Here is a 24,457-nt window from a genome sequence, read left to right as displayed (position 1 = left end):
ATTGACATGGGTGGAGGGGCAAGTCTTTGCAAATAGAGGGCTAAAAAATTCACCTCTCGTACATCCTTATATTTGACCTATCTCAATCTTGATATATGCTAATAGTATTAGAGATCACACTTCAAAATGAAGTTCTTAATATGCTGTGCTAAGTTCATCAAAACCCTATATTTTTATTTTTCCAAGACTGTATTGCAAGAAACAAACATTTGCTGAATGTCAGGGCCCGTGATAGATGTTTTACATATTTTATTTTCCTTGATATTTATAACAATCCCATGGGGCAGATAATGTAATTTTCATTACACAGAGAAGGAAACTGAACTGCCAAGAGGCTGAATAGCTTGTGTAAGCCCAGTTTTTAAAGAGGCAAAGTCAGATCATCCTGCTTGTCAACCCCATGTTCTCTCTGTTGCACTCTGCAGTTGCCCTAAAGCCGTTGAATTTGTCACATTTTCTATAATCTCATTTATAAAAATTCATTAAAATTGATTGGGAGATTGAGTATTTGTGATGTCAGACCAACAGAACTAAATTCGATACCAGTTGCTGGTGGGTCTTCAGCACCATCTTGGAGGTGTGTGTTTCCCTTCTACCCCATTAGTGGGCTGAAGCTCCCTGAATGGGCCAGCCACCTGGGCTGCTACTGTGCTGCTTTGCCTTTCCCACTGGGGCCCCTGGGAAATGCCATGTGCTGGCTGGAAAGCCGGTCCCCTTGCTGCGTAGCCACAGGCCTCTTTACAGCGCTTGCCTCCTCTTTCAGGACAGCCTGGATGCCATGCTTCAGTGGCTCTTGCATAAGCACCACAGGGAAGAAGTCCTCCGGGCTGGGCTGTGCACTGAAGGTGCCCTGCTGCTCCTGGAGATGCTGAAAGCCACCATGAGCCAGGTGAGACCCATTCCCCACATGCCGAGAGGGGGTTCTGACGAGAAGACAAGCTCAGAAAGGTCCACCTTGATTTTTTCCAAGCAGCTTCCCAGTAGTGCTGATAATTTGCAGGTATTATTCAGAAATCTTGATAGAAGAGGCAAGGTGATAACTTAGGTGCTCAATGGGAAGCCCAATCTAATTGTCACCAGTGGAGTTTATGGGCTCTTGCCAGAAGACATCTGTTTTCCATTTGTTTAAACATTTGACTTTCTTCACTGGGAGATTTAACGACTCCAGTCAAAGGGAACATTTCTGAGCAACTGCTTTAAATCGGGAGCTTCAGCGGCCCTATGGAGGGGGAAAAGGGGTCTCTGCCCTCAAGGAGCTCACCTCTACCAGGACAGGTGGGCCTCTCGAGTGAGGGACCCATGAGGTAGAGAGACCTGTCTTAGAGAAGACAGATGCCCGCCTGCTACAGACATGACATGGAGAGCCTTTGATTCAGGCCTTCAAGGTCCACCTTGAAGGTGGGTGGAGAGGTTATTTTAGACCTGGAGGCAAAGGCCACGTGGCCTGTGAGCAGGAGTAATTGAGAGCCAGGTAACAAGAACACCCATGAGAGGCTGAAAAATTCTGGCTTCGTTCTATAGACTCTAAAGGCAACTGGAGGTTTGAGATGTGTGGGGAAACCTAATTGCTTCTGTAAAATGATGCATGATTACCTTTAAAATTTAAATAAGAAAAAGAGTAGAAAGTAAAAATCACCTGAAATCACTCCCATCCAGAGATAACCACTGTGAACTTTAGTGGAATATCCTTCCAGACACCTCTCTAAGAGTATACCATATCCTTAGAGGATCAGACCACATAAATTCCCTTTGCCTTTTTCTCTCAACATTTTGTTGGGAATCATCTATATTTGAAGATGGAAATTTTTGTTGTTTCTCGGAATGTTCGTTGTTATAAAAAGACTGTAATGAACTTTCTCGAGCAGACGTCTTTTCCCTCTAGTTTGATGACCTCCTTAGTGTAAATTCCAGGATGTGAGATAATGGGTCAAGGTGTACTTCATGCATTCTTTTTCTCAGGAAGGTTGCAGTAGACATTATACATGTACATTCCTCCTAACACACATCCCACCGTCTTCCATAGATGGGCTTGGCCCAGTCCTCACAGCCTCAATGACACGGCCAAACTGATGAAGATTTCATAGTTGAGTTCTTTTGCGTTTGTTATCACTGAAATTGATAACACTTTCATATGCTTATTAACCATCTCTATTTTACTGTGAATTGCATGTTTCACCTTTTGCCAGCTTTTCTGTGTGTGTGTTCATAATGCCTGGAGAGTATAGATCAAACTTTTTGCTCTTTTTAAAAACAGGAATGTACTTAATTTTTATTAAATACTCTTTTAGCATATAATTAGATGATCAGATGGGTTTTTCTTTTAAACATTTACCTCTGATGAATTATATCAATAGATTTCCTTGCATTCTTGCAAAGATCTCACTTTGTCACTCTGTTCTTATTCATTTAGCATACTTCCTTATTCTGCTTGTAAATATTTAATTTATGATTTTGCATTCATATTTATAAATGATATTATTTTGTGGTTTTCTTTATGTTATATGTTGTCAGGTTTTGATATCAACATCATGCTAGTCTTTACTAAAAAAAGACTTTCTTTTTTTTCCTCTCTTTTTATTCAAGATGATGTTAAATCCATGACTCATATTATTTAAATTGTTCCTATGAAACTTCTTGGGCCTGAATTTTTCCCATTATTGCCTTGCTTAGGCTTTTAAATGTCTCCTTCTCCTAGTTTAGGTAATTGGTATTTTTAAAAATCTTCCCATTTATTCAGTTTGCACAAATGGTCTCCTTTAATTCATTTAATTTTCTGTGTGATTATTTCCCTCTTCTTCTTCTTAATTTGTAAGTCCATGCTCTCTCTTCACTTCTCCCATTACTTAAGGAGCTGAGGACTTGTGGATTTGTAAAGAACCAACTTTGGATGTATTTATCATTCCCCTCATTTTTTTCTGGCTAGTTCTAAAATTTTGATATTTGACATCTTAATTTTTTGTTGTTTCCTAGAGTTTTTGTGATTGCAGATTTAAAGACCTTTTTGATTCATCTTTTTCAATGTCCATGTAGTTGAATTTTTTGTTTTCTTTTATTGTTGTTATTCATTTCCAGTTTAGTTTTGTCCTAGTCAGGACATGTGAACTTTACACTTTCCATCTTTGGGAAACTTATTCATGGCTCCCTTGTAGACCTAACGTGCAACTAATGTGGGGATGCCTGAAAAAAATGCATATTTTCTGTTTGCACCATAGAGAGTTTGTTACCTTTTTACATCAATGTTATTTAGAAAGAGCAAACCAAAGGAATAACATGAAAGCATTTAAAATAAAGAAAATACATAGTAGGCTGAGGGAAGTAAGAAAATAAGGCTAAACATTTACTTTATAATAGCAAACATAAAATGGTTAACTGTTGTATAACAGACGTGACCCTTAAACTGGGTCAAAAAACAAGACCCAGTCTTCTGAAATCTAACAAACATATAACAAAAGCAAAGTCACTGGAAGATTATTTTGGTTCAGTGAAGATATCGGCCATGAAAGCATCATTTACCAAATATGGTAGACAAGCATCAAAATCTAAAAGGCAAAAACTGGAAGGATAAGAGAAGAAGGTCAGAAATATAATTGTAGTGAATAATGCTAACATATCTTTCTCAAACAGTTTATTTTATTTTGCTTGGAACTTTACTTCGTTTGCTATTATTTCCTTGCACGGTGTAACCATAGATTTGTTTGCCTGTTCTTGAACTTAATATCAATGGAATCCTACAGTATGTACTCTTTTGCTTCTGACTTCTTTCACTCATCAGTATGTATGTTGGTAGTTCATTCTTTTTTTTTTAAACATCTTTATTGGAGTATAATTGCTTTACAATGTTGTGTTAGTTTCTGCTGTATAACAAAGTGAATCATCTATATGTATACACATATCCCGGTATCCCCTCCCTCTTGCGTCTCCCTCCCACCCTCCCTATCCCACCCCTCTAGGTGGCCACAAAGCACCGAGCTGATCTCCCTGTGCTATGCGGCTGCTTCCCACTAGCTGTCTGTTTTACATTTGGTAGTGTATATATGTCAATGCCACTCTCTCACTTCGTCCCAGCTTCCCCTTCCCCGTGTCCTCAAGTCCATTCTCTACACCTGAGTCTTTATTTCCGTCCTGCCCCTAGGTTCTTCAGAACCTTTTTTTTTTTTTAGATTCCATATATATGTGTTAGCGTATTGTATTTGTTTTTCTCTTTCTGACTTACTTCACTCTGTATGACAGACTCTAGGTCCATCCAGCTCACTACAAATAGCTCAATTTCATTTCTTTTTATGGCTGAGTAATATTCCATTGTATATATGTGCCTCTTCTTTATCCATTCATCTGTCAATGGACACCTAGGTTGCTTCCATGTCCTGGCTATTGTAAATAGTGCTGCAATGAGCATTGTGGTACATGACTCTTTTTGAATTATGGTTTTCTCAGGGTGTATGCCCAGTAGTGGGATTGCTGGGTCATATGGTAGTTCTATTTTTTGTTTTATAAAGAACCTCCATACTGTTCTCCATAGTGGCTGTATCAATTTACATTCCCACCAACAGTGCAAGAGGATTCCCTTTTCTCCACACCCTCTCCAGCATTTACTGTTTGTAGATTTTTTGATGATGGCCATTCTGACCGGTGTGAGATGATACCTCATTGTAGTTTTGATTTGCATTTCTCTAATGATTAGTGACGTTGAGCATCCTTTCCTGTGTTTTTTGGCAATCTGTATATCGTTGTTGGAAAAATGTCTATTCAGGTCTTCTGCCCATTTCTGGATTGGGTTCTTTGTTTTCTTGATATTGAGCTGCATGAGCTGCTTGTATATTTTGGAGATGAATCCTTTGTCAGTTGCTTCATTTGCAAATATTTTCTCCCATTCTGAGGGTTGTCTTTTCGTCTTGTTGATGGTTTCCTTTGCTGTGCAAAAGCCTTTAAGTTTCAGTAGGTCCCATTTGTTTTATTTCTGTTTTTATTTCCATTTCTCTAGGAGGTGGGTCAAAAAGGATCTCGCTGTGATTTATGTCATGGAGTGTTCTGTCTGTGTTTTCCTCTAAGGGTTTTATAGTGTCTGGCCTTACATTTAGGTCTTTAATCCATTTTGAGTTTATTTTTGTGTATGGTGTTAGAGAGTGTTCTAGTTTCATTCTTTTACATATAGCTGTCAGGTTTTCCCAGCACCACTTATTGAAGAGGCTGTCTTTTCTCCATTGTATATTCTTGCCTCCTTTATCAAAGATAAGGTGACCATAGGTGCGTGGGTTTATCTCTGGGCTTTCTATCCTCTTCCATTGATCTATATTTCTGTTTTTGTGCCAGTACCATACTGCCTTGATTACTGTAGCTTTGTGGTATAGTCTGAAGTCAGAGCGCCTGATTCCTCCAGCTCCGTTTTTCTTTCTCAAGATTGCTTTGGCTATTTGGGGTCTTTTGTGTTTCCATACAAACTGTGCAATTTTTATTCTAGTTCTGTGAAAAATGCCATTGGTAGTTTGATAGAGATTGCATTGAATCTGTAGATTGCTTTGGGTAGTAAAGTCCTTTTCACAATGTTGATTCTTCCAATCCAAGAACATGGTATATCTCTCCATCTGTTTGTATCATCTTTAATTTCTTTCATCAGTGTCTTGTAGTTTTTTGCATACAGGTCTTTTGTCTCCTTAGGTAGGTTTATTCCTAGCTATTTTATTCTTTATGTTGCAATGGGAAATGCGAGTGTTTCCTTAATTTCTCTTTCAGATTTTTCATCGTTAGCATATAGGAATGCAAAAGATTTCTGTGCATTAATTTTGTATCCTGCTACTTTACCAAATTCATTGATTAGCTCTAGTAGTTTTCTGGTAGCATCTTTAGGATTCTCTATGTATAGTATCATGTCATCTGCAAACAGTGACAGTTTTACTTCTTCTTTGCCGTTTTGGATTCCTTTTGTTTCTTTTTCTTCTCTGATTGCCATGGCTAAAACTTCCAAAACTATGTTGAATAATAATGGTGAGAGTGGGCAACCTTGTCTTATTCCTGATCTTAGTGGAAATGGTTTTAGTTTTTCACCATTGAGAACAATGTTGGCTGTGGGTTTGTCATATATGGCCTTTATTATGTTGAGGTAAGTTCCCTCTAGGCCTACCTTCTGGAGGGTTTTTATCATAAATGGGTGTTGAATTTTGTTGAAAGCTTTTTCTGCATCTATTGAGATGATCCTATGGTTTTTATCCTTCAGTTTGTTAATATGGTGTATCACATTGATTGATTTGTGTATATTGAAGAATCCTTACGTTCCTGGGATAAACGCCACTTGATCATGGTGTATGATCCTTTTCATGTGCTGTTGGATTCTGTTTGCTAGTATTTTGTTGAGGAGTTTTGCATTTATGTTCATCAGTGATATTGGCCTGTAGTTTTCTTTTTTTGTGACATCTTTGTCTGGTTTTGGTATCAAGGTGATGGTGGCCTTGTAGAATGAGTTTGGGAGTGTTCTTCCCTCTGCTATATTTTGGAAGAGTTTGAGAAGGATAGGTGTTAGCTCTTCTCTAAATGTTTGATAGAATTCACCTGTGAAGCCATCTGGTCCCGGACTTTTGTTTGTTGGAAGATTTTTAATCACAGTTTCAATTTCAGTGCTTGTGATTGGTCTGTTTATATTTTCTATTTCTTCTTGGTTCAGTCTCGGAAGGTTGTGCTTTTCTAAGAAGTTGTCCATTTCTTCCAGGTTGTCCATTTTATTGGCATAGAGTTGCTTGTAGTAATCTCTGATGATCTTTTGTATTTCTGCAGTGTCAGTTGTTACTTCTCCTTTTTCATTTCTAATTCTGTTATTTGAGTCTTTTCCCCTTTTTTTTTTGATGAGTGTGGCTAATGGTTTATCAATTTTTTTATCTTCTTAAAGAACCAACTTTTAGTTTTATTGATCTTTGCTATTGTGTCCTTCATTTCTTTTTCACTTGTTTCTGATCTGATTTTTATGATTTCTTTACTTCTGCTAACTTTGGGGTTTTTTTTTTCTTCTTTCTCTAATTGCTTTAGGTGTAAGTTTAGGTTGTGTATCTGAGATTTTTATTGTTTCTTGAGGTAGGATTGTATTGCTATAAACTTCCCTCTTAGAACTGCTTTTGCTGCATCCCATAGGTTTTGGGTCATCGTGTTTTCATTGACATTTGTTTCTAGGTATTTTTTGATTTCCTCTTTGATTTCTTCAGTGATCTCTCGGTTATTTAGTAGTATATTGTTTAGCCTCCATGTGTTTGTATTTTTTACAGCTTTGTTTCTGTAATTGATATCTAGTCTCATAGCGTTGTGGTCAGAAAAGATACTTGATATGATTTCAATTTTCTTAAATTTACCAAGGCTTGATTTGTGACCAAAGATATGATCTATCCTGGAGAATGTTGCATGAGCACTTGAGAAGAAAGTGTATTCTGTTGTTTTTGGATGGAATGTCCTATAAATATCAATTAAGTCCATCTTGTTTAATGTATCATTTAAAGCTTGTGTTTCCTTATTATTTTCATTTTGGATGATTTGTCCATTGGTGACAGTGGGGTGTTAAAGTCCCCTACTATGACTGTGTTACTGTTGATTTCCCCTTTTATGGCTGTTAGCCTTTGCCTTATGTATTGAGGTGCTCCTATGTTGGGTGCATTAATATTTACAATTGTTATATCTTCTTCTTAGATTGATCCCTTGATCATTATGTAGTGTCCTTCTTTGTCTCTTGTAATAGTCTTTATTTTAAAGTCCATTTTGTCTGATAGGAGAATTGCTACTCCATCTTTCTTTTGATTTCCATTTGCATGCAATATCTTTTTCCATCCCCTCACTTTCAGCCTGTATGTGTCCCTAGGTCTGAAGTGGGTCTCTTGCAGTTCGCATATATACGGGTCTTGTTTTTGTATACATTCAGCTAGTCTATGTCTCTTGGTTGGAGCATTTAATCCATTTACATTTAAGGTAATTATCGATATGTGTGTTCCTATTACCATTTTCTTAATTGTTTTGGGTTTGTTATTGTAGGTCTTTTCCTTCACTTGTGTTTCCTCCCTAGAGAAGTTCCTTTAGCATTTGTTGTAAAGCTGGTTTGTTGGTGCTGAATTCTCTTATCTTTTGCTTGTCTGTAAAGTTTTTAATTTCTCCACTGAATCTGAATGAGATCCTTGCCAGGTAGAGTAATCTTGGTTGTAGGTTTTTCCCTTTCATCACTTTAAATATGCCCTGCCACTCGCTTCTGGCTTGCAGAGTTTCTGCTGAAAGGTCAGCTGTTAACCTTATGGGGATTCCTTTGTATGTTATTTGTGGCTTTTCCCTTGCTGCTTTTAATATTTTTTTCTCAGTATTTAATTTTTGATAGTTAGATTAATATGTGTCTTGGCGTGTTTCTCCTTGGACTTAACCTGTATGGGACTCTCTGTGCTTCCTGGACTTGATTGACTATTTCCTTTCCCATATTAGGGAAGTTTTCAACTATAATCTCTTCAAATATTTTCTCAGTCCCTTTCGTTTTCTCTTCTTCTGGGGCCCCTATAATTCAAATATTGGTGCATGTAATGTTGTCCCAGAGGTCTCTGAGACTGTCCACAATTCTTTTCACTCTGTTTTCTTTATTCTGCTCTGTGGTAGTTATTTCCACTATTTTATCTTCCAGGTCACTTACCCGTTCTTCTGCCTCAGTTATTCTGCTATTGATTCCTTCTAGAGAATTTTTAATTTTATTTATTGTGCTGTTCATCATTGTTTGTTTGCTCTTTAGTTCTTCTAGGTCCTTATTAAACGTTTCTTGTATTTTCTCCATTCTGTTTCCAAGATTTTGGATCATCTTTACTGTCATTACTCGGAATTCCTTTTCAGGTAGACTGCCTATTTCCTCTTCATTTGTTTGGTCTGGTGGGTTTTTACTTTGCTCCTTCATCTGCTGCATATTTCTCTATCTTCTCATTTTGCTTAACTTCCTGTGTTTGGTGTCTCCTTTTCACAGGCCGCAGCTTTGTGGTTCCCGTTGTTTTTGTGTCTGTCCCCAGTGGGTTATGTTGGTTCAGTGGGTTGTGTAGGCTTCCTGTTGGCGGGGGCTGGTGTCTGTGTTCTGGTGGATGAGGCTGGATCTTGTTTTTCTGGTGGGCAGAACCGTGTCCAGTGGTATGTTTTGGGGTGTCTGTGAACTTATTATGATTTTTGGCAGGCTTTCTGCTAATGGGTGGGGTTGTGTTCCTGTCTTGCTAGTTGTTTGGCATGGGGTGTCCAGCACTGGAGCTTGCTGGTCGTTGAGTGCAGCTGGGTCTTAGCATTGAGACAGAGATCTCTGGGAGAGCGCTCGCCGATTGATATTACGTGGGCCCAGGAGGTCTCCTGTGGTCCCATGTCCTGAACTCAGCTCTCCCACCTCAGAGGCTCAGGCCTGACACCCGGCTGGAGCACTAAGACCCTATCAGCCACATGGCTCAGAAGAGAAAGGAGAAAAAAAAAGAAAGAAAAATAAATAAATAAATAAATAAAAGTTATTAAAATAAAAAATAAAAAAAATTATTAAAATAAAAAAATTTAAAAAGTAATTTAAAAAAAAGCAGAGCAACCAAACCAATAAACAAATCCACCAAGGATAACAAGCAATAAAAACTATACTAAGATAAACATAAAAATCAGTAACTAGTCTGTCGCATACAGCAAACCCCAAGTCTACAGTTGCTCCCAAAGTCCACCTCCTCATTTTGGGGTGATTCATTGTCTATTCAGGTATTCCACAGATGCAGAGTACATCAAGTTGATTGTGGAGATTTAATCTGCTGTTCCTGAGGTTGCTGGGAGAGATTCCCTTTCTCTTCTTTGTTCACACAGCTCCTGGGCTTCAGCTTTGGATTTGGCCCCGCCTCTGCGTGTAGGTCACCTGAGGGCGTCTGTTCTTTGCCCAGACAGGGTGTGGTTAAAGGAGCAGCTGATTAGGGGGCTCTGGCTCACTCAGGCTGGGGGGAGGGAGGGGTACAGAATGCAGGGTGAGCCTGCAGCAGCACAGGCCGGAGTGACATTGCAACAGCCCGAGGCGCACTGTGTGTTCTCCTGGGGAAGTTGTCCCTGGATCATGGGACCCTGGCAGTGGTGGGCTGCACAGCCTCCAGGGAGGGGAGGTGTGGATAGTGACCTGTGCTTGCACACAGGCTTCTTGATGGCTGTAGTAGCAGCCTTATTGTTTCATGCCCGTCTCTGGGGTCTGCGCTGATAGCCACAGCTCGTGCCCGTCTCTGAAGCTCTTTTAGGTGGTACTCTGAATCCCCTCTCCTCGAGCACCCCAAAACAATGGTCTCTTGATTCTTAGGCAGTTCCAGGCTTTTTCCCAGAGTCCCTCCCAGCTAGCTGTGGCACACTAGCCCCGTTCAGGCTGTGTTCACACAGCCAACCCCAGTCCTCTCCCTGGGATCCGACCTCCGAAGCCGAAGCCTCAGCTCCCAGCTCCCACCTGCCGCAGCGGGTGAGCAGACAAGCCTCTCAGGCTGGTGAGTGCTGGTCGGCACCGATCCTCTGTGTGGGAATCTCTCTGCTTTGCCCTCTGCACCCCTGTTGCTGCACTCTCCTCTGTGGCTCCGAAGCTTCCCCCCCGCCCGCTCCCCGTTTCCACCAGTGAAGGGGCTTCCTAGTGTGTGGAAGCTTTTCCTCCTTCACAGCTCCCTCCCAGAGGTGCAGGTCACGTCCCTATTCTTTTGTCTCTGTTTTTTCTTTTTTCTTTTGCCCTACCCAGGTATGTGGGGAGTTTCTTGCCTTTTGGGAAGTCTGAGGTCTTCTGCCAGCGTTTAGTAGGTGTTCTGTAGGAGTTGTTCCACATATATATGTATTTTTGATGTATTTGTGGCGAGGAAGGTGATCTCCATGTCTTACTCCTCCGCCATCTTGGTTCATTCTTTTTTATCGTTCAGTAGTATTTTATTGTGATAATGGATCACTATTTATTTATCCATTCTGGGTTGTTTCCATTTGGAAATACTATGAATAAAGCTGCTATGTACATATCTTTTGGTGGACATACATACTTCTTTCTGTAGGAAATATACGCAGGGTGAAGTTATGGGTTATAATCTTTACACATGATTTGTTTTAGTAGATATTGCCAAATAGTTCTCCAAAGTGAAGTGCCAATTTACACTCACCAGCTCTTATTCTGGGAAGGTTCTAGTTGCTCCTGGTCCTTGTCAATATTTAGCATTGTCGTCTTGTAGATGTTAGCCATTCCACTATGTGCACCTATCCTTGGGAGCAGACAGCATTCTCTCCCTTGTGCAAATGTAGACATTGAAGCTGTGGAGGTTAACTCACTCAGGCAGGGTCACAGAGCGAGGGCACGGTGGAGGTACGTGTGTCCAGCATTAGCATTTCATTCCAGGGCACTACCTTGCCTAAGGACCTTCAGGGGATGCCTGTTTCTTAGTACATCAAATCCAAATTCTTCCAAAGGTCTAAGTCCTCTATATCTGACCTTATCTACCAGCTTCCTCTGTATTTACCTTGTGCTAATCACTGTGAAAATAAGCCTGAAGCACTAAAATGTCTCACTTAATCCTCATGGCAGTCTTATGACATAGGTCATATTATGATCCTTGTTTTGCAGAGTTGGGACTGGAGGTGTCGGGGGATTAAGAAAGTGGTGCAAATCCACACTGTTAGTAAGCAGCAGAGGCAGCATTCAAACCAGGCCGACTAGCTCCAGAAAAAGCTCTCTGAACTCTGACTTCTGGTACTCCCTCTAAATCTAATATTGTGCTGTATGAACCTGGTGGAGAAGCCAGGTGCAGGTGACTTCAGAAGCAGGTTTCCTCTGCCTGCCTGCTCAGCTCATACCAAACCCTCACAGGATCCCGGGAATGAGATTTTACACCTCTCTCTACTTGTCCCATACGTATTGCCTTTCTTTCCTCAATTAGGTTTGAGTTTTCTAGAATGAGGCTTAGTTCCAGACATTTGGTACCTATTTGGTAAACAGGACATACAAACTTATGCACACAGGGCCAGGACTCGAGGCAGGCTGGTTGGGAAATGAGGAAGCCATGGTGGGAGGGGCTGGGGATGAGGAACTGGCCAGAGGAAGACCAGACGTCCACCTATAACATCCACAGGAGTAGGCTGAGGGTCATTCAGTCTAGTTGTTGGCGTGGCTACGTAGGGAATGACCCTGATATTAAGGTTGCTCAATTTTCAAGTTCCAGGCTGTCCATCCAGGACAGAGAAGGGCCTCAGGCAGCAGCTGGACACACTGAGGCTAGAGTAAGTGTCCAGAAAGAGTGACTGGGCACAGCTGGTAAAGGGAGCTGGGCTCCAGCAAGGCGCTAGTGTGCAGCCGTGATGGAGGCTCAGCCGTGTGGCCAAGACCAGGTTATGGTTTGAGGCAAACAGGTGCCTGGGTCCCCTCAGGGTACTGGGTATCACTTCAGTGCAACATGATCTATTCCAGAGCCCTGGCTGGTGGGGAAGGGGCTCCTCAAGCCCTGGCAGCCTTGGACAGGGTTTGTCCAGGGTCTGTAACTGGGAGCATTAGCATTGAGCTGGGGAAGGCTGGCGTCAACCCTAATTGGCAAGTTCCTTGAGCACAGAGGCCATGTCACACCACAGAGGGGCATATGGGGAAGACAGTCTGACGTTATAGCCAGGTTGCCTGGGTTCAACTCCTGGCTCTGCCCCTTATCTGCTGGTTGAACGTTAACAAACTGCTTAACCTCTCTGTGTCTTTGTCTTCCCATCTGTAAAATAGGGGTAAATGTAAAACCTGCCTCAGAGGGTTGTTGTGAGGTGAGAAGAGGAATTTGTGTGAAGCCCTTAGAGCAAGCCTGCGCATATTAAACGCTTCCTCAATTGATGACCAGTATCCTGTTCTAATCCACAGTTTTAGGTGTCTTGCAGTAAGGTGTCTTGTTGAGAATCTCAGAAAGGAGGTCATCTCCCTAGATTTCAAATCTTCTGGTTCCTATGCAGCCCCAAGTCATGCTGCCACGCACCGCCTCTCATGAAGTGTGTCCCTGATCAGCCCTCGACAGGTTCTGGAGACAGCGCCTGGGAACAGACATTCCCAGCCAGCGTGCTGCAGTTCCTTGGCCTCGTGCACAGCGCCTACCCCCAGGATCCGGCTTGGCGGGCCCCAGAGTTCCTCCAGACCTTGGCTGCAGTCACCTTCCCCTTAGGAACCCATCAGGTAGGACATGCCTCTGCCCTGCCCCGGTGAGAGCATGGGTGAGTGTCATCACCCTCCAAGGGCAAAGGACAAAATTCCTCCCCACCCCTCCCCAAATTAAAATACATTTAAGGCAACTTAGCTGAAACCTTAAGTAAACAACTCGGGTAATTTTCCTTCTCTTTATGAGATGATGCTTCAGGTCATTTTTGGCTCTGACAGTCAATATGTTTTTGAGTCGTCAGGAATCTCAGTAATGAGAAATTTGATGGTAGATCAAGTCCAGTTTTATATGGAATACCCACACATTGATCATATGAAACAACAGATTCCACCCCAGGAAGCCCGCGGCCGGTGCCCCAGCCGGGGGAGGGGTGGAACTGTCACCGTGTCCCATCTTCTTTGCAGCACTCTTGTCCTGTTTGCAGGCCATGGCATCTTTCAGTCAGAGGGTTTGCCAAGGCCCAGCTGGGAGCACAGAGGGACCAACTGGGTCTTGAGGACAAAGTGTGAGTGTGGGGGTGGAGAGAGCGCTACAGGAAGAGATATGAGTGAATTTGAGAGCAAGAGCCAGTCCCAGCCGATCGGGGGACTCAGTGGGCTAAGAGCATCTGGGACGTGAGAGGAGCAGGCGAGGACAGGTGTGAAGGCAGGTGCAGGAGGAGGAAGAGCAGAAATCTGCTCGTCACCCGCCTTGATAGAACAGGAGGTGAGACCCAGCCAGGGAGAGTGAATTAGCGACGCCTCTCTACAAATCAGTAACTGCAGCCAAAGGAACACGCTAGGCATGTTGGTAAGTAGAGGGTCTAGAAGCCATGCCAAGCACAGTGAGGTCAGGTAATATTTGCTCTGTAATTATTTGCTAAATGACCAAGTGAATGAACATGCTCTTTCAGCTATTCTTTTCTAGAAGTGTATTCACGGTGCCAGCCTCCATCTCCTGAGCACCTACCACAGTCCTGAGCCTGGTGCTTCACATCCCCTAACATGCCCTGATGCAGGAGGTGTTAAAGGGGGAGGGGAGATTCCGGGAGGTGAAGCGGCCCAGACTGGTTTCCTCCCGGTTTAGTGGGACAATGAGACCCATCTCACAAAAGGGTTGAGGAGATGAAACATGCCACAGCTTATGTGATTAATAAGTGACAGAACCAAGATTTACACCTCAGTCTCTCACCCCAAAGCCCATGTCCTTTCCATCGGTCAGTTTAAAATAGCATTAAATGACCTAATAAAATTTGAGTGTTTAGTTTTAATAAAAAGACAAAATGTAAAGACTAGAAGATTTGCAAAAAGATAAAATAGTTTGATGGGTTAATGTCAACTAAAGCAACATACTAGAAAAGTAAGAAAAAAAAGATGCAATAAAGAGCAAAGGAAGGCACTGTGAGCAGCACTGAAGGGGGTAGGGGATGGGACCCCTCCTCAGAAGCCAGCCAGGGCAGCCCTACAGACTGCCCCTCACCATCCCCCCCACCTGGAGCGGGCCGGGCCCTGAAGTCGACGGCCTGACGTTCTCAGCCCGGATCCCCACCTCAGCCCCTCGCCCGCACGCCAGGCTCGCCATCTGCTGAGTCAGGGTTCCAGCCGGCTGCCCACCAGCAGCCACAGAGCACACTCTCACCCAGGGCTCTTCCTCCCCACGCTCAATAGTTCCTGCCTGCGGGAGGGCCTGGCCCAAAGTCGCCTCCCAGCCTACTGTGGATGAGACAGGCCCCAGTTCCAGAGCTCTTATCCCCGTAGCTCCTTGCCTTGTTTCAGCTCCAAGTCGGCTCCAAAAGGCCTTTGTTGCACAGAACACATGACAGACTTTCTGCATGCAGAAGGCTGGTGGCCAAAAGGGTTTCGATTTGCTATGATTTTATATGGCATCTTTCCAGTCAAGGCCGCATGGAGCTAATTAATGCAGTCATCACCTCCCTAGGTGCTGTTAAATTCATTTTATGGCTTAATTAAGAATGGCTGCATTAACTTTATGAATGAGCCAAGGGAGAAACCAACAGATAAACTTGCATGGAAAGTTCATGGGCCAGGAGTCAGGCATCCCTGGCCGCGTGTCCTTGGGCGTGTCATTTGGCCTCCCAGCATCTCCATGTCTTCCAGGATGTATCTGGGCTAATGACCCCCATCTCATTTAACTCCCAATATTTTTATAAATGTAAAACTGAGAAAGCAAAGGCCAAGGCACTTCAGGGACTTGGACGCTAGGACTGGCTGAAGTCCTACTTCTCTTTCCACCTGAGGGTCCTATCTGTCAATATCAGCAAAGCCTGGCAGGCAGTAAAGGTGAGGGCCCCACAGGAAGGTGGAACCAGCTATCTTGACCGTACACCAGGGCCAGGCATTGCTGCATGCACTATTTCTCACTGCATCCTCACACATCTGTGTGTGTTCCTTTCCATCACTACTATTTGACTGATGGGGAGCTGTGGCACCGAGGAGGGAAGTGCCTTGCACGGGATACATCCTGGGCTTCCTCGCTGAGCACTGCAGGTCTCTCTTGCTCTGTGCCCAGCGTCTGTCCACCACTCCCACCCATCTGGAGTTCGGAGGCCACAGCAGGCCGTCTGTGAGCCCTGGGGCTCTGGGCGAGCTGCCTACCTCCTCGGAGCCTCAATTTCCTTACATGTTAATGGGTTTGATGAGAATCCCACCATGCACACCTCAGAGGTGGATGTGAGAGTGCTTTGAGGCAGGGTAGGGCGCTCATGCTGGGGTTCTCTTGTCTTTGAGGGGGCCGTGACTGAGTCTACCCAGGACACCAGCAGTCCTGAGGCCGAGCCTGAAGGCAACAGCACTGAGGAGGGTCTACAGGCTCCTGCTGAGTCACATCCCACCCGGAAGCAGCTGAGGGAATTCATGCAGCTACTCTTGAGGGAGCTCTTGCTTGGGGCTTCCAACCCCAAGCAGTGGCTGCCGCTGGAGGTGCTCCTGGAGGTGGGTTGGAAAGGGTGTCATTGGGCTCTGTGCTGTGGGAACAGGCTGGGAGGGCATGGGCACCATGAGGGCGGGGTGTGCCCAGGGAGACCTGAGGGCTGATCTCTTGAGAGAGCTCATCCAGGCCTGTCCATGCCAGTTGGCTGGTGGTCAGGCACCTCTCCTGGCACTGCAGTGATTGGTGGGAGGGCGTCCTCCGGAAACCACAGGCCCCGGCAGAGCAGGGAGCTCACCAAGCAGCAAGTCAATAGATGAATGAGGGCAGGTCTTAGCCAGGTCTCTAGAAGCAGAGCCTGAGACAGGGATTTTGTGGAGGTAATTTTTGGGGGGCAGGAAAGCAGAGAAGGGATGCAGAGGAGGACAAGGGAGAACCTAGCCAGGACATAGTCTCAGCAGTAGCCTGGATCAGAGCAGTAGTGTGCTATCTGCATCCCAGAGTTGGCCCCACCTTAAGGCACCTGACAGGTGGTCATTGGCTGTGGGCCCCCCACCCCTTGCCTCCTTGCCCTAGGAAGTAGGCAGTGCTTCCCGGTTGAGGCAGTTTGGTCAGCAGAGGACAGTGCCCCAGAGAAGGGGCAGTTGTGAGCTGTTGGCAGCCCACACTCCCAGCAGTGGCAGTATTAGCATATGGGCCAGGCAGAGGGACCTGGTGGGCACTGAGTGGACATCGTGGCCATGTGGCTGCTGTCTTAGTCCAGGGTTTACTTCCAGGCTTCTCCAGACAATGCCACCAGCCAACAGAAGCGAGACTTTCAGTCTGAAGTCTTGCTTTCCACCATGGAAATATTTCACGTGATGAGTGGAGGTCAGGCACCAATGCTTAGAGGTGAGTGGGGGTGGATGACTTGCTCCTCCTGTTCTTGACACAAAGCTGCTGACAGCTGAGCAGGACAGCCACAATCCTGCCAGCCACCGACCCCAGGACTCTAGAGGAAGTCTAGGCTGCAGGACTGTAGGGTGCTTTCAGAACCACAGGAAGATGCCCTCCACCTGTTCTTGTTGTTCACAGCAAGAGCTCAGTGACCTTGCTCGGAGACCCCAGGGATGGCATACTACTTTCCATGTCACCCCTGCCATTGTTGGGTCAGTCAGAGATGGAAAGTCCTGTTCTCTGAGCCAAAATCAGTTCTCCTCTAGCTTCAGTAGAATTTTCTTCTTCCTATGAGGGGAGTCAAGGTGTCAACCTGAATTTAACATTCTTCTGCTCACCTATGCCTGGGCACAGCAAATGTTTCTTAAATGAATGAACCTGGGTGAAGACGCTGCCATTGCCCCTAAGAAGTTCAAACTGAAACTTCATTCAGAACATTTGGTTCCGAGGCAGCTGTACCTTCCTGACAAGATGAAACAAAAGTCCTTTCTGTGGTTCTTGAGTCATGGAATCCTTAGTGATACAGCTCATCTTCTGGACTCCTCTTGCCCCACAGTGCAGAAGCCCTGACTTTTGGTTTTCTGGGGTATCTGAAATGTGGTAAGGTAGTGGAGTGATGAAAAGCGTGAGCTTGGTAGCCCAATTCTGAGCATGGCTCTGTCACTGGACGGTGGTGTTACTCCGGGCAGGTGCCTGACCCTGTGAGTGAGGAGGATAATCGTGGCTAACTTAGAGGGTTGCTTTAAAGATTAACTGAGATTGTTGCATCCATGTCTGAGCACAATGCCTGCTGTGTTGGTGAGCACAGATAGATGACCCGACCTTACAGCTTCATCCTCTGCCCAAATAACAGCAGGGCCTTGGGTCACCATGACAGCCTTCCCATTACCCTATGCCTTAAATTCTCACCCACTATTCTTCCAAATGGCCACTGGAAGAAATGCTGCTCTGTACTTGCCTCCTCCCCATTTGGTTTATATCACTGATTGTTCAAGATTGATTTACTTTGAATAAATGTGTGTTCATTGGGCACCTATTGTATATAAGACCCCATTTTTGGAGCAACAGAGTACACACAGGGTTACAATGGGGTGTACAGAGGTGAATAAGATGTGGTTGGTTACCAAGAGGGGCTTGGAGATTGTTGTGGAGAGAAGGCAGTTTAGACCGATGATTTCTCAGCCTTGGTCTGTCACCCTCCCCCAACCCCCAGGCAGTAGAGAGCCTCAGCCAAATGCAGAAGCTGCTGCTGCTCCTTCACTTGCCAGCATCTCCTACTTCATCCAGAAGCTGGTGGAGAAGCTGTACAGTGGAATGTTCTCAGCAGACCCCAGGCATATCCTTCTCTTCATCATGGAGCACATAATGTTGGTAAGAACCTCAGGTTGGCCGTGGTGGTAAGGCTTCTGCTGACCCACCAGGTATCTGTATGACACTGCTGGCTGCTGTCCACTTGGTTCATATTGACCTGCTGTCCTTCCTGGAAATAGAATCTGAGATGGGTGGGAGGAAGGAGGAGGACTGTTACCGCCCAGGTTAACACCTAGTAGATGTTGAGCACCCTGCAGTGTTCTCACCTTGGGCCATCTGAGATCCATCTCGATAATTAGGGGCCGCAGCCCCCTGCACAGGCACCTCCTAGACTCTGCACACCCCGCTTTGGGTTTTTACTGTGAATGTTGGTTTAATCTTAATTATTGTTATTCCTCATCAACAAAGGGCGAAAAAGGTCTTTATCTCCAAAAGTTCTATTTCATTTTCTTCTATAAAATCCACCTCCATTTGTCATATTTGGGCCTTTCTGAATTCGAAGAAAGAGTCTATTTTTACCTGGTCCTGTTTTTCTTGCATGTGCTTTCCCTCTCTCTCTATCTCTTTCTCCATCTACATACATACCTATGCATGCCAGTGCATGCCTGTAGATACACCTAGATGTAAGTATGTGTGTGCACATGTGTACACATTCTTCATTGTGTATGTGTACACACGCATACGCAAAGACTCAAACAATCTCAAAATTCTAGAGTTGAACCCTTTTTTTGGTCCTTGCTTCTCATTTCATTCTGGAAACCTTTCCTGACAAGTGGCCATTCACTGTTTCCTTGAACCATCCTTGTGTGAGGAGCTCTCTATGGTACAAGGGGGTTCCAGTCAGCGGGACACCTGTGATTGTTGGGAAGCACTTTCTCTTACCAAGTGGAAATCTGCCTCCAGCAGCTCCTGCCTGCAGCTCTCGGTGCATTCTCTGCGGCAGAATCCAGGAGAGCCCCTCTCCTTGCTCTTCATTGCCTCGTAGAGACAGTGACATCAGTGCCCCCAGCACTCTTCTGTCTGTGGAGTCCCCTGCAGATCCCAGGACTGGGCCTTGGCACAGTTCCTAGAGTGATAGTCAGTCTGGCTGATGCACAGTTCTAGGCGACCTGAAAAGAATGTATTCAGAGGTTTCTTCAAGAATAACTCCTAGAAGGGAGAAATATCCCTTGTCAGCTCTGAGGGGATTAAAATCAGATTCTTGGGAGGTCGTGTTGAAAATGAGAGTAGCCACTGAGCTCCTGTCTTAGCGAGTTTGGGCTGCTATTACAGAGTACCATAGACTGGGTGACTTAGCAGCAGACATTTACTTCTCAGGGTTCTAGAGGCTAGGAAATCCAAGATCAAGGTGCCAGCAGATCTGTTGTCCGGTGAGGCTCTCTTTCTGGTTTTAGAGAGGGTCATCTTTTCATTGTACCCTCAACATGATGGAGAGAGTGAGGAAGCAAGCTCTCACTTATCTCTTCCTATAAGGGCACTAATCCTATCATGAGGGCTCCATCCCCATGACCTAATTACCTCCAAGAGACCCCATCTCCAAATATATCACACTGGGGGACTAGGTTTTCAACATATGAATTTTGGGGTGACACTAACATTCAATCTATAGCAGCTCCCCAATGGTCTAAGCAAATACTCAGAGCTAATATCAAAGAGCTGATGCCTCCTGGGGCTGATGTGTCTTCAGCAGGGTGCCAGGCCCAAGGACTCTCATTGCCCTCATCTACCATTCTTCTCTCCTGCTCGCTGCCTGTGACTCGCACACCTCTTAACCTCAGTTTGAAAGATGTGACCCATCTGAAGAGTAGGAGAGGATGATGATAAAAACATGAACCCCAAATTCCAGCAGGCTTAAATAAAACTTAATTAGTATAAACACTTGCATTACCTATGAGATTTGAAGAGAGCAATCTATAACAAACAAATGAACTTTCTAATAGACTGAAACATTTTGCACATAATTTTTGTTCTATGGATTCTTTTCAGTGAAGCCAAACAGATGGATGGCTTCGGTGTTAAGGCCACAAATCAGGACCTTCTGCCTTCCCCCTCTAAATCTCTCATGAACTAAAATCCATTGGATGCACATTTCCTTTAGAAGATATAGTGGTTAAGAGCATGGCTCAAGTGTCTGGTGTGAGTTTGACTCCTGCTGACCACCTACCTCTCCTACCCCTCAGACTCTCAGCCTTCTTATCCCTAAGGTGGGATAATCTTAGTGTCTACTTCACAATGTTATTATGATGTTTAAATGAGGCAATATATGTAAACATATGCAAAGAAATGCAAAAATGCTTAGCATGTTAACTGGAATATTGTAACAATCTATACCTGATAACTAGTATTAATAACATTTTTTTAAACTAGACCCTATTAATAGCATGTTCTTATATACTGAATGTCAACCATGTTACCAGTATTTCAGAAATCTCTGGTCCCCATGTCTACTTAACGTAATATGACTGTGGTAAACTTTTAATTTTTTAACTTTTTAACACCAATTTTTGGTAAATTTAAACGTTTGATTTCCCTTTATTGATCATCCACTTAAATAGAAGCTCCAAGGTTGAGGAAGGTAGTCCTTTTTGATTTTAGAAATGTCACTTTTTGAAATACAGAAAAGAATCTGAGATTGTATCATTTTCACAGTTAACTGGGTTGGTATCTAAACTTCAAAGTGTTCACAAGTATGTGTCTGTGTGTGTTTATTTTATGACACAGGTCATCGAGAACGCCTCTTCTCAGAGAGACGCTGTCATCGGTGCTCTATACAGCAGTCTAAATAAAGTCATTCTTTATTGCCTCTCCAAGCCCCAGCAGTCCCTCTCCGAATGCCTCAGCCTTCTCAACATCCTGGGCTTTCTTCAGGAACACTGGGACATTATCTTTGCCACCTATAATTCTAACGCCAGCTTCCTCATGTGTCTCATGCATTGTCTTCTGCTGCTCAGTGCAAGAAGGTTAGAGCTGCCCACTTGTCTCCTTGCTTGCCAGTGGTCAATGCAGGAAAGAAAGCTTTAGAGGACACTTGATTGAAGTCGATCAATTATAGATGATGCAATCCTTTTGTTTATCTGGTTGTCCAAATTATGTGCAATATTTGATAATACGGTAAGTAGTCCTCAAACCTGTCCATGTGACTGAGCAGCTAGGAGCATCATGAAATAATAATTTACCATATTTCCATAATTCTCCAGCTGTAAGATACTTCATTGATTTAATTTGGGTGGGGAGAGGCAGGCAGAAAACTCCAACATTAAATACATATATTGATTTTATGATGCAGCCAGGTTTCAGGAATACTCACTTTTGATACATGAAATCTTAGAATGGGAAAATATATAATAAATTAAATCATGCAAGCCAGGAATAATTTTGCTTGCAGGAAAAAAAAAAACCAAAACAAAAAGCCACACAGACACAGACACACACACACACAATTTGTGATATAAAATGACATCCATAAGCATCCTTGTAAAAGAAATACAAGTACATTAAATTATTAAATTAAGCTATTTAAATCCCTTTCCTGAAGTTCCAAGTTTGAAAACGTTAGATTTTTCTGTGTATGTGTACTTTCTCTCTCCCTCTGTGTGGTAGTAAGTATATATCATACATCATGTGTGCCTTGGCATTATACTGCCTGAGAATATTATCTCTTATTAATAGAACCATGTTGAGGAAGAGAGGACTATGAGATATTACACTTTATTCTTGTCCTTTTCTCAATTGTGTTTATCCCAGTACAAATTTGATTACTTGAAAAAAAATCCCCCAAATCCTGTCGAGTTGACTATTGAACGTTACAAACCACGAGTTGACTTGTCTAAAAACACTCTGGGAAGCACTGGAAAACACTCCTAGCCCAGAGGAGGTATTTGCCTTTTTATTTGTTTGAAAAAAAATAATCCATTTTCAGTGTATAGATTAAATTGGGGAAGTGCTTCTTTCTTTTCTGTATTTCAAGAATTAGGCCCTATCCATACTGGAAGCATGGTTAAGAGGAGCAGAATGCCAGCTGATTTGTGTGCTTGAAGTTCTGCCCTCCTCAAATCCCTATGTATAGCAAAGCGGCCTCCAAAGTCCAAAGGGACTTTATTCTAGAAATTTCAAGAATGGACATCCTTATATGCTGGTTATTTTTTCATTTCCTTGTTTGTCATTTTTGGTTCAATCCACAAACTTGTACTGAATGTCTGTTCTGCTTGGTTGGGTGAGGGGCCCAGAGAAGAGGGTACTTGGACATGAACACAGCCAGGAGTTCTGGAGCACGTGGTCCATGGGGAACCTAATATGTAAACCACTGCGCCCCACTTAGAACCAGCTGTATGATGTGCAAGGTTACAGCGGAGTATAAATGCGGGGCTCTTATTCAAAAATTACTAATAATTTCAAGATGGTGACAGCAGAGCCCAAGCATGGGACCCTTCTGAGTTCGGACCGTACACAGCTGCACAGGTCACAGGCCCATGAAGCTGGCCCCGGCCCCATTCCATGAGGGATGAGATTAGTGCCAAGCAAAGGCAGAGTTAAATGCAAAAAGAAATGACCAGTTCTCATGATGGAGAAACCAGCAGAGGTTGAGGAGGTCTGTTTGGGAGCATGGATTGGATTTAATAAGATAGGGACAAAGAGAAGGTGCTTTTCTTATTTTCTAGAATGCTTTTGTATAATACCTGTCATGGAAGTTGTCATAGGTGTTTGCTTTAACTTGATTAGACAAGTTTTTTTCATATTGATGTGTACTGAGTTTGCAGGATAATTATTTGTAATAAAGAACAATGATCCCAAAGAAACTGGAGTTCATAGTGAACAATCTCTTGTCTACTAGTTATCCAGAAGGATTTGGATTGGAACCCAAGCATAGAATGACTCCTTATCATCAAGTCTTTCTTTCTCCAAATGAAGAAGTGAGAGAAAAAAGAGAAGACTTCCCAAGCTTGAGCAATGGTACATTTTATTTGTTGTTTATTTTGGGGGGAGTAGAAGATAGTGGTAACTGCTAGGGTTGCATTCTTCAGTTTTTTCTTCCTAAGATAAGGAAGCAAATATTACTAAGATTCTTAAAAGACAGAAGACGTCCTAGGAAATCCTAGAACAATATAGTAATGCAGCAAGGTAACCTGATAGAGAATAAAATTGGAATGATCTTTGTATACAAGAAATAGAATGGATGGGTGTATGGATGGATGGATAGGTAGATGAAGAGAAAGCTCTGTGAGACTTGGTGAAAGTAAGAACTTGGTGTACTAAAATACCAGAGAACCTCACTATAAGTTGATTTCACGTCTCAGCTGGTCTCTTGACTTTTCCTTTGGACCACTAGATGTGGAAACTGGTGTGCCATATCACGCAGTTCAAGCCATTACCTATCTATCTCTCAGCTTTCTTCTCTAGAAAATGGGAATGGAGTAAAGAAGCTCATTACTTTATGAGATTTCTGGCTTAATGGAGTTTATTCTTGGATTCGATAATATCGAATCAAGTTAAAAGGATGGCAGTTTGTGGGAAAAAAAAAAAAAAAAGGCAGCCAGATCCACGTGTCTGAGAGATTTCTCCCTCTTGATGCAGGAAGCCTCAGCAGACCTTCTTCCACCACTTTAGTTTGCCAGCTGTGCCACTTATCTTGTGATATCTTGTGATGCCAGGTGGTAGGCACAAAGATCCTTATTTTCTGGTCAGATAGGTACCCAAAGCCAGTGCTCAAAGATCTTGTGTGTTTAGAGTTTACTGTTTTGTAGTGTTAATTACAACATGAACATTTGCGTTTTGGGATTTAACTAGTAGAGTGGACTGAGCAATGTCCATCCCCCTAGGGTGAGAAAAACAAACTGTAGAGGCTGGTACCAAAGGGTGGACCCAGTGACCCAAGATCAGAGGGAAGTTAGGCACAATTCAGGGGATTATATTTATGGGGTATAGCAGGTAGAACTGGCTTGGTAAATTCGTCTGTCTCTCTGCAAATCCAGGGCACTGAGGTGGGTAGGTAGTTGGAAGCATGATTCAGTGCCAGGAGAGAGGACTGGCTTGGTTCCTGGGCCCCTGGGCACAGTCTTGGGTTCAGTGTCTATTCCCCTGAGGGGCCAACATAAAAGTCAAGGTTGGAAGGAGCTGTTTTGCGGGGAGCTATTTTGTTACCTAGAGCTTACACAAGGTATCTCTCTGTTTGGTATCTAACAGAATTGGGGGTGGGAGAAAGGGGCTCACTGAGCCCA

The 24,457-nt window shown here is 43.6% G+C and overlaps 1 protein-coding gene across 1 annotated transcript in view; it reads left to right on the top strand.

Moving 5' to 3' along the window:
• WDFY4 (WDFY family member 4) overlaps nt 1–24,457 on the top strand; it is a 277,765-nt gene that overhangs the window by 119,223 nt on the left and 134,085 nt on the right. Inside the window, exons 31-37 of the mRNA XM_082425453.1 lie at nt 764–889; nt 12,983–13,147; nt 15,857–16,060; nt 16,772–16,886; nt 18,145–18,302; nt 20,964–21,202; nt 23,074–23,192. Of these exons, the coding sequence (XP_082281579.1) occupies nt 764–889; nt 12,983–13,147; nt 15,857–16,060; nt 16,772–16,886; nt 18,145–18,302; nt 20,964–21,202; nt 23,074–23,192 (1,126 nt within the window). The remainder of the gene's footprint in view (nt 1–763; nt 890–12,982; nt 13,148–15,856; nt 16,061–16,771; nt 16,887–18,144; nt 18,303–20,963; nt 21,203–23,073; nt 23,193–24,457) is intronic.

Source organism: Balaenoptera physalus (assembly GCF_965194825.1).
Source record: "Balaenoptera physalus genome assembly, chromosome: 14".
NCBI classification, from domain to species: Eukaryota; Metazoa; Chordata; class Mammalia; order Artiodactyla; family Balaenopteridae; genus Balaenoptera; species Balaenoptera physalus.
The sequence above is the reverse complement of the archived record's forward strand: the minus strand, read 5'-3'. Positions and strand labels throughout refer to the sequence as shown.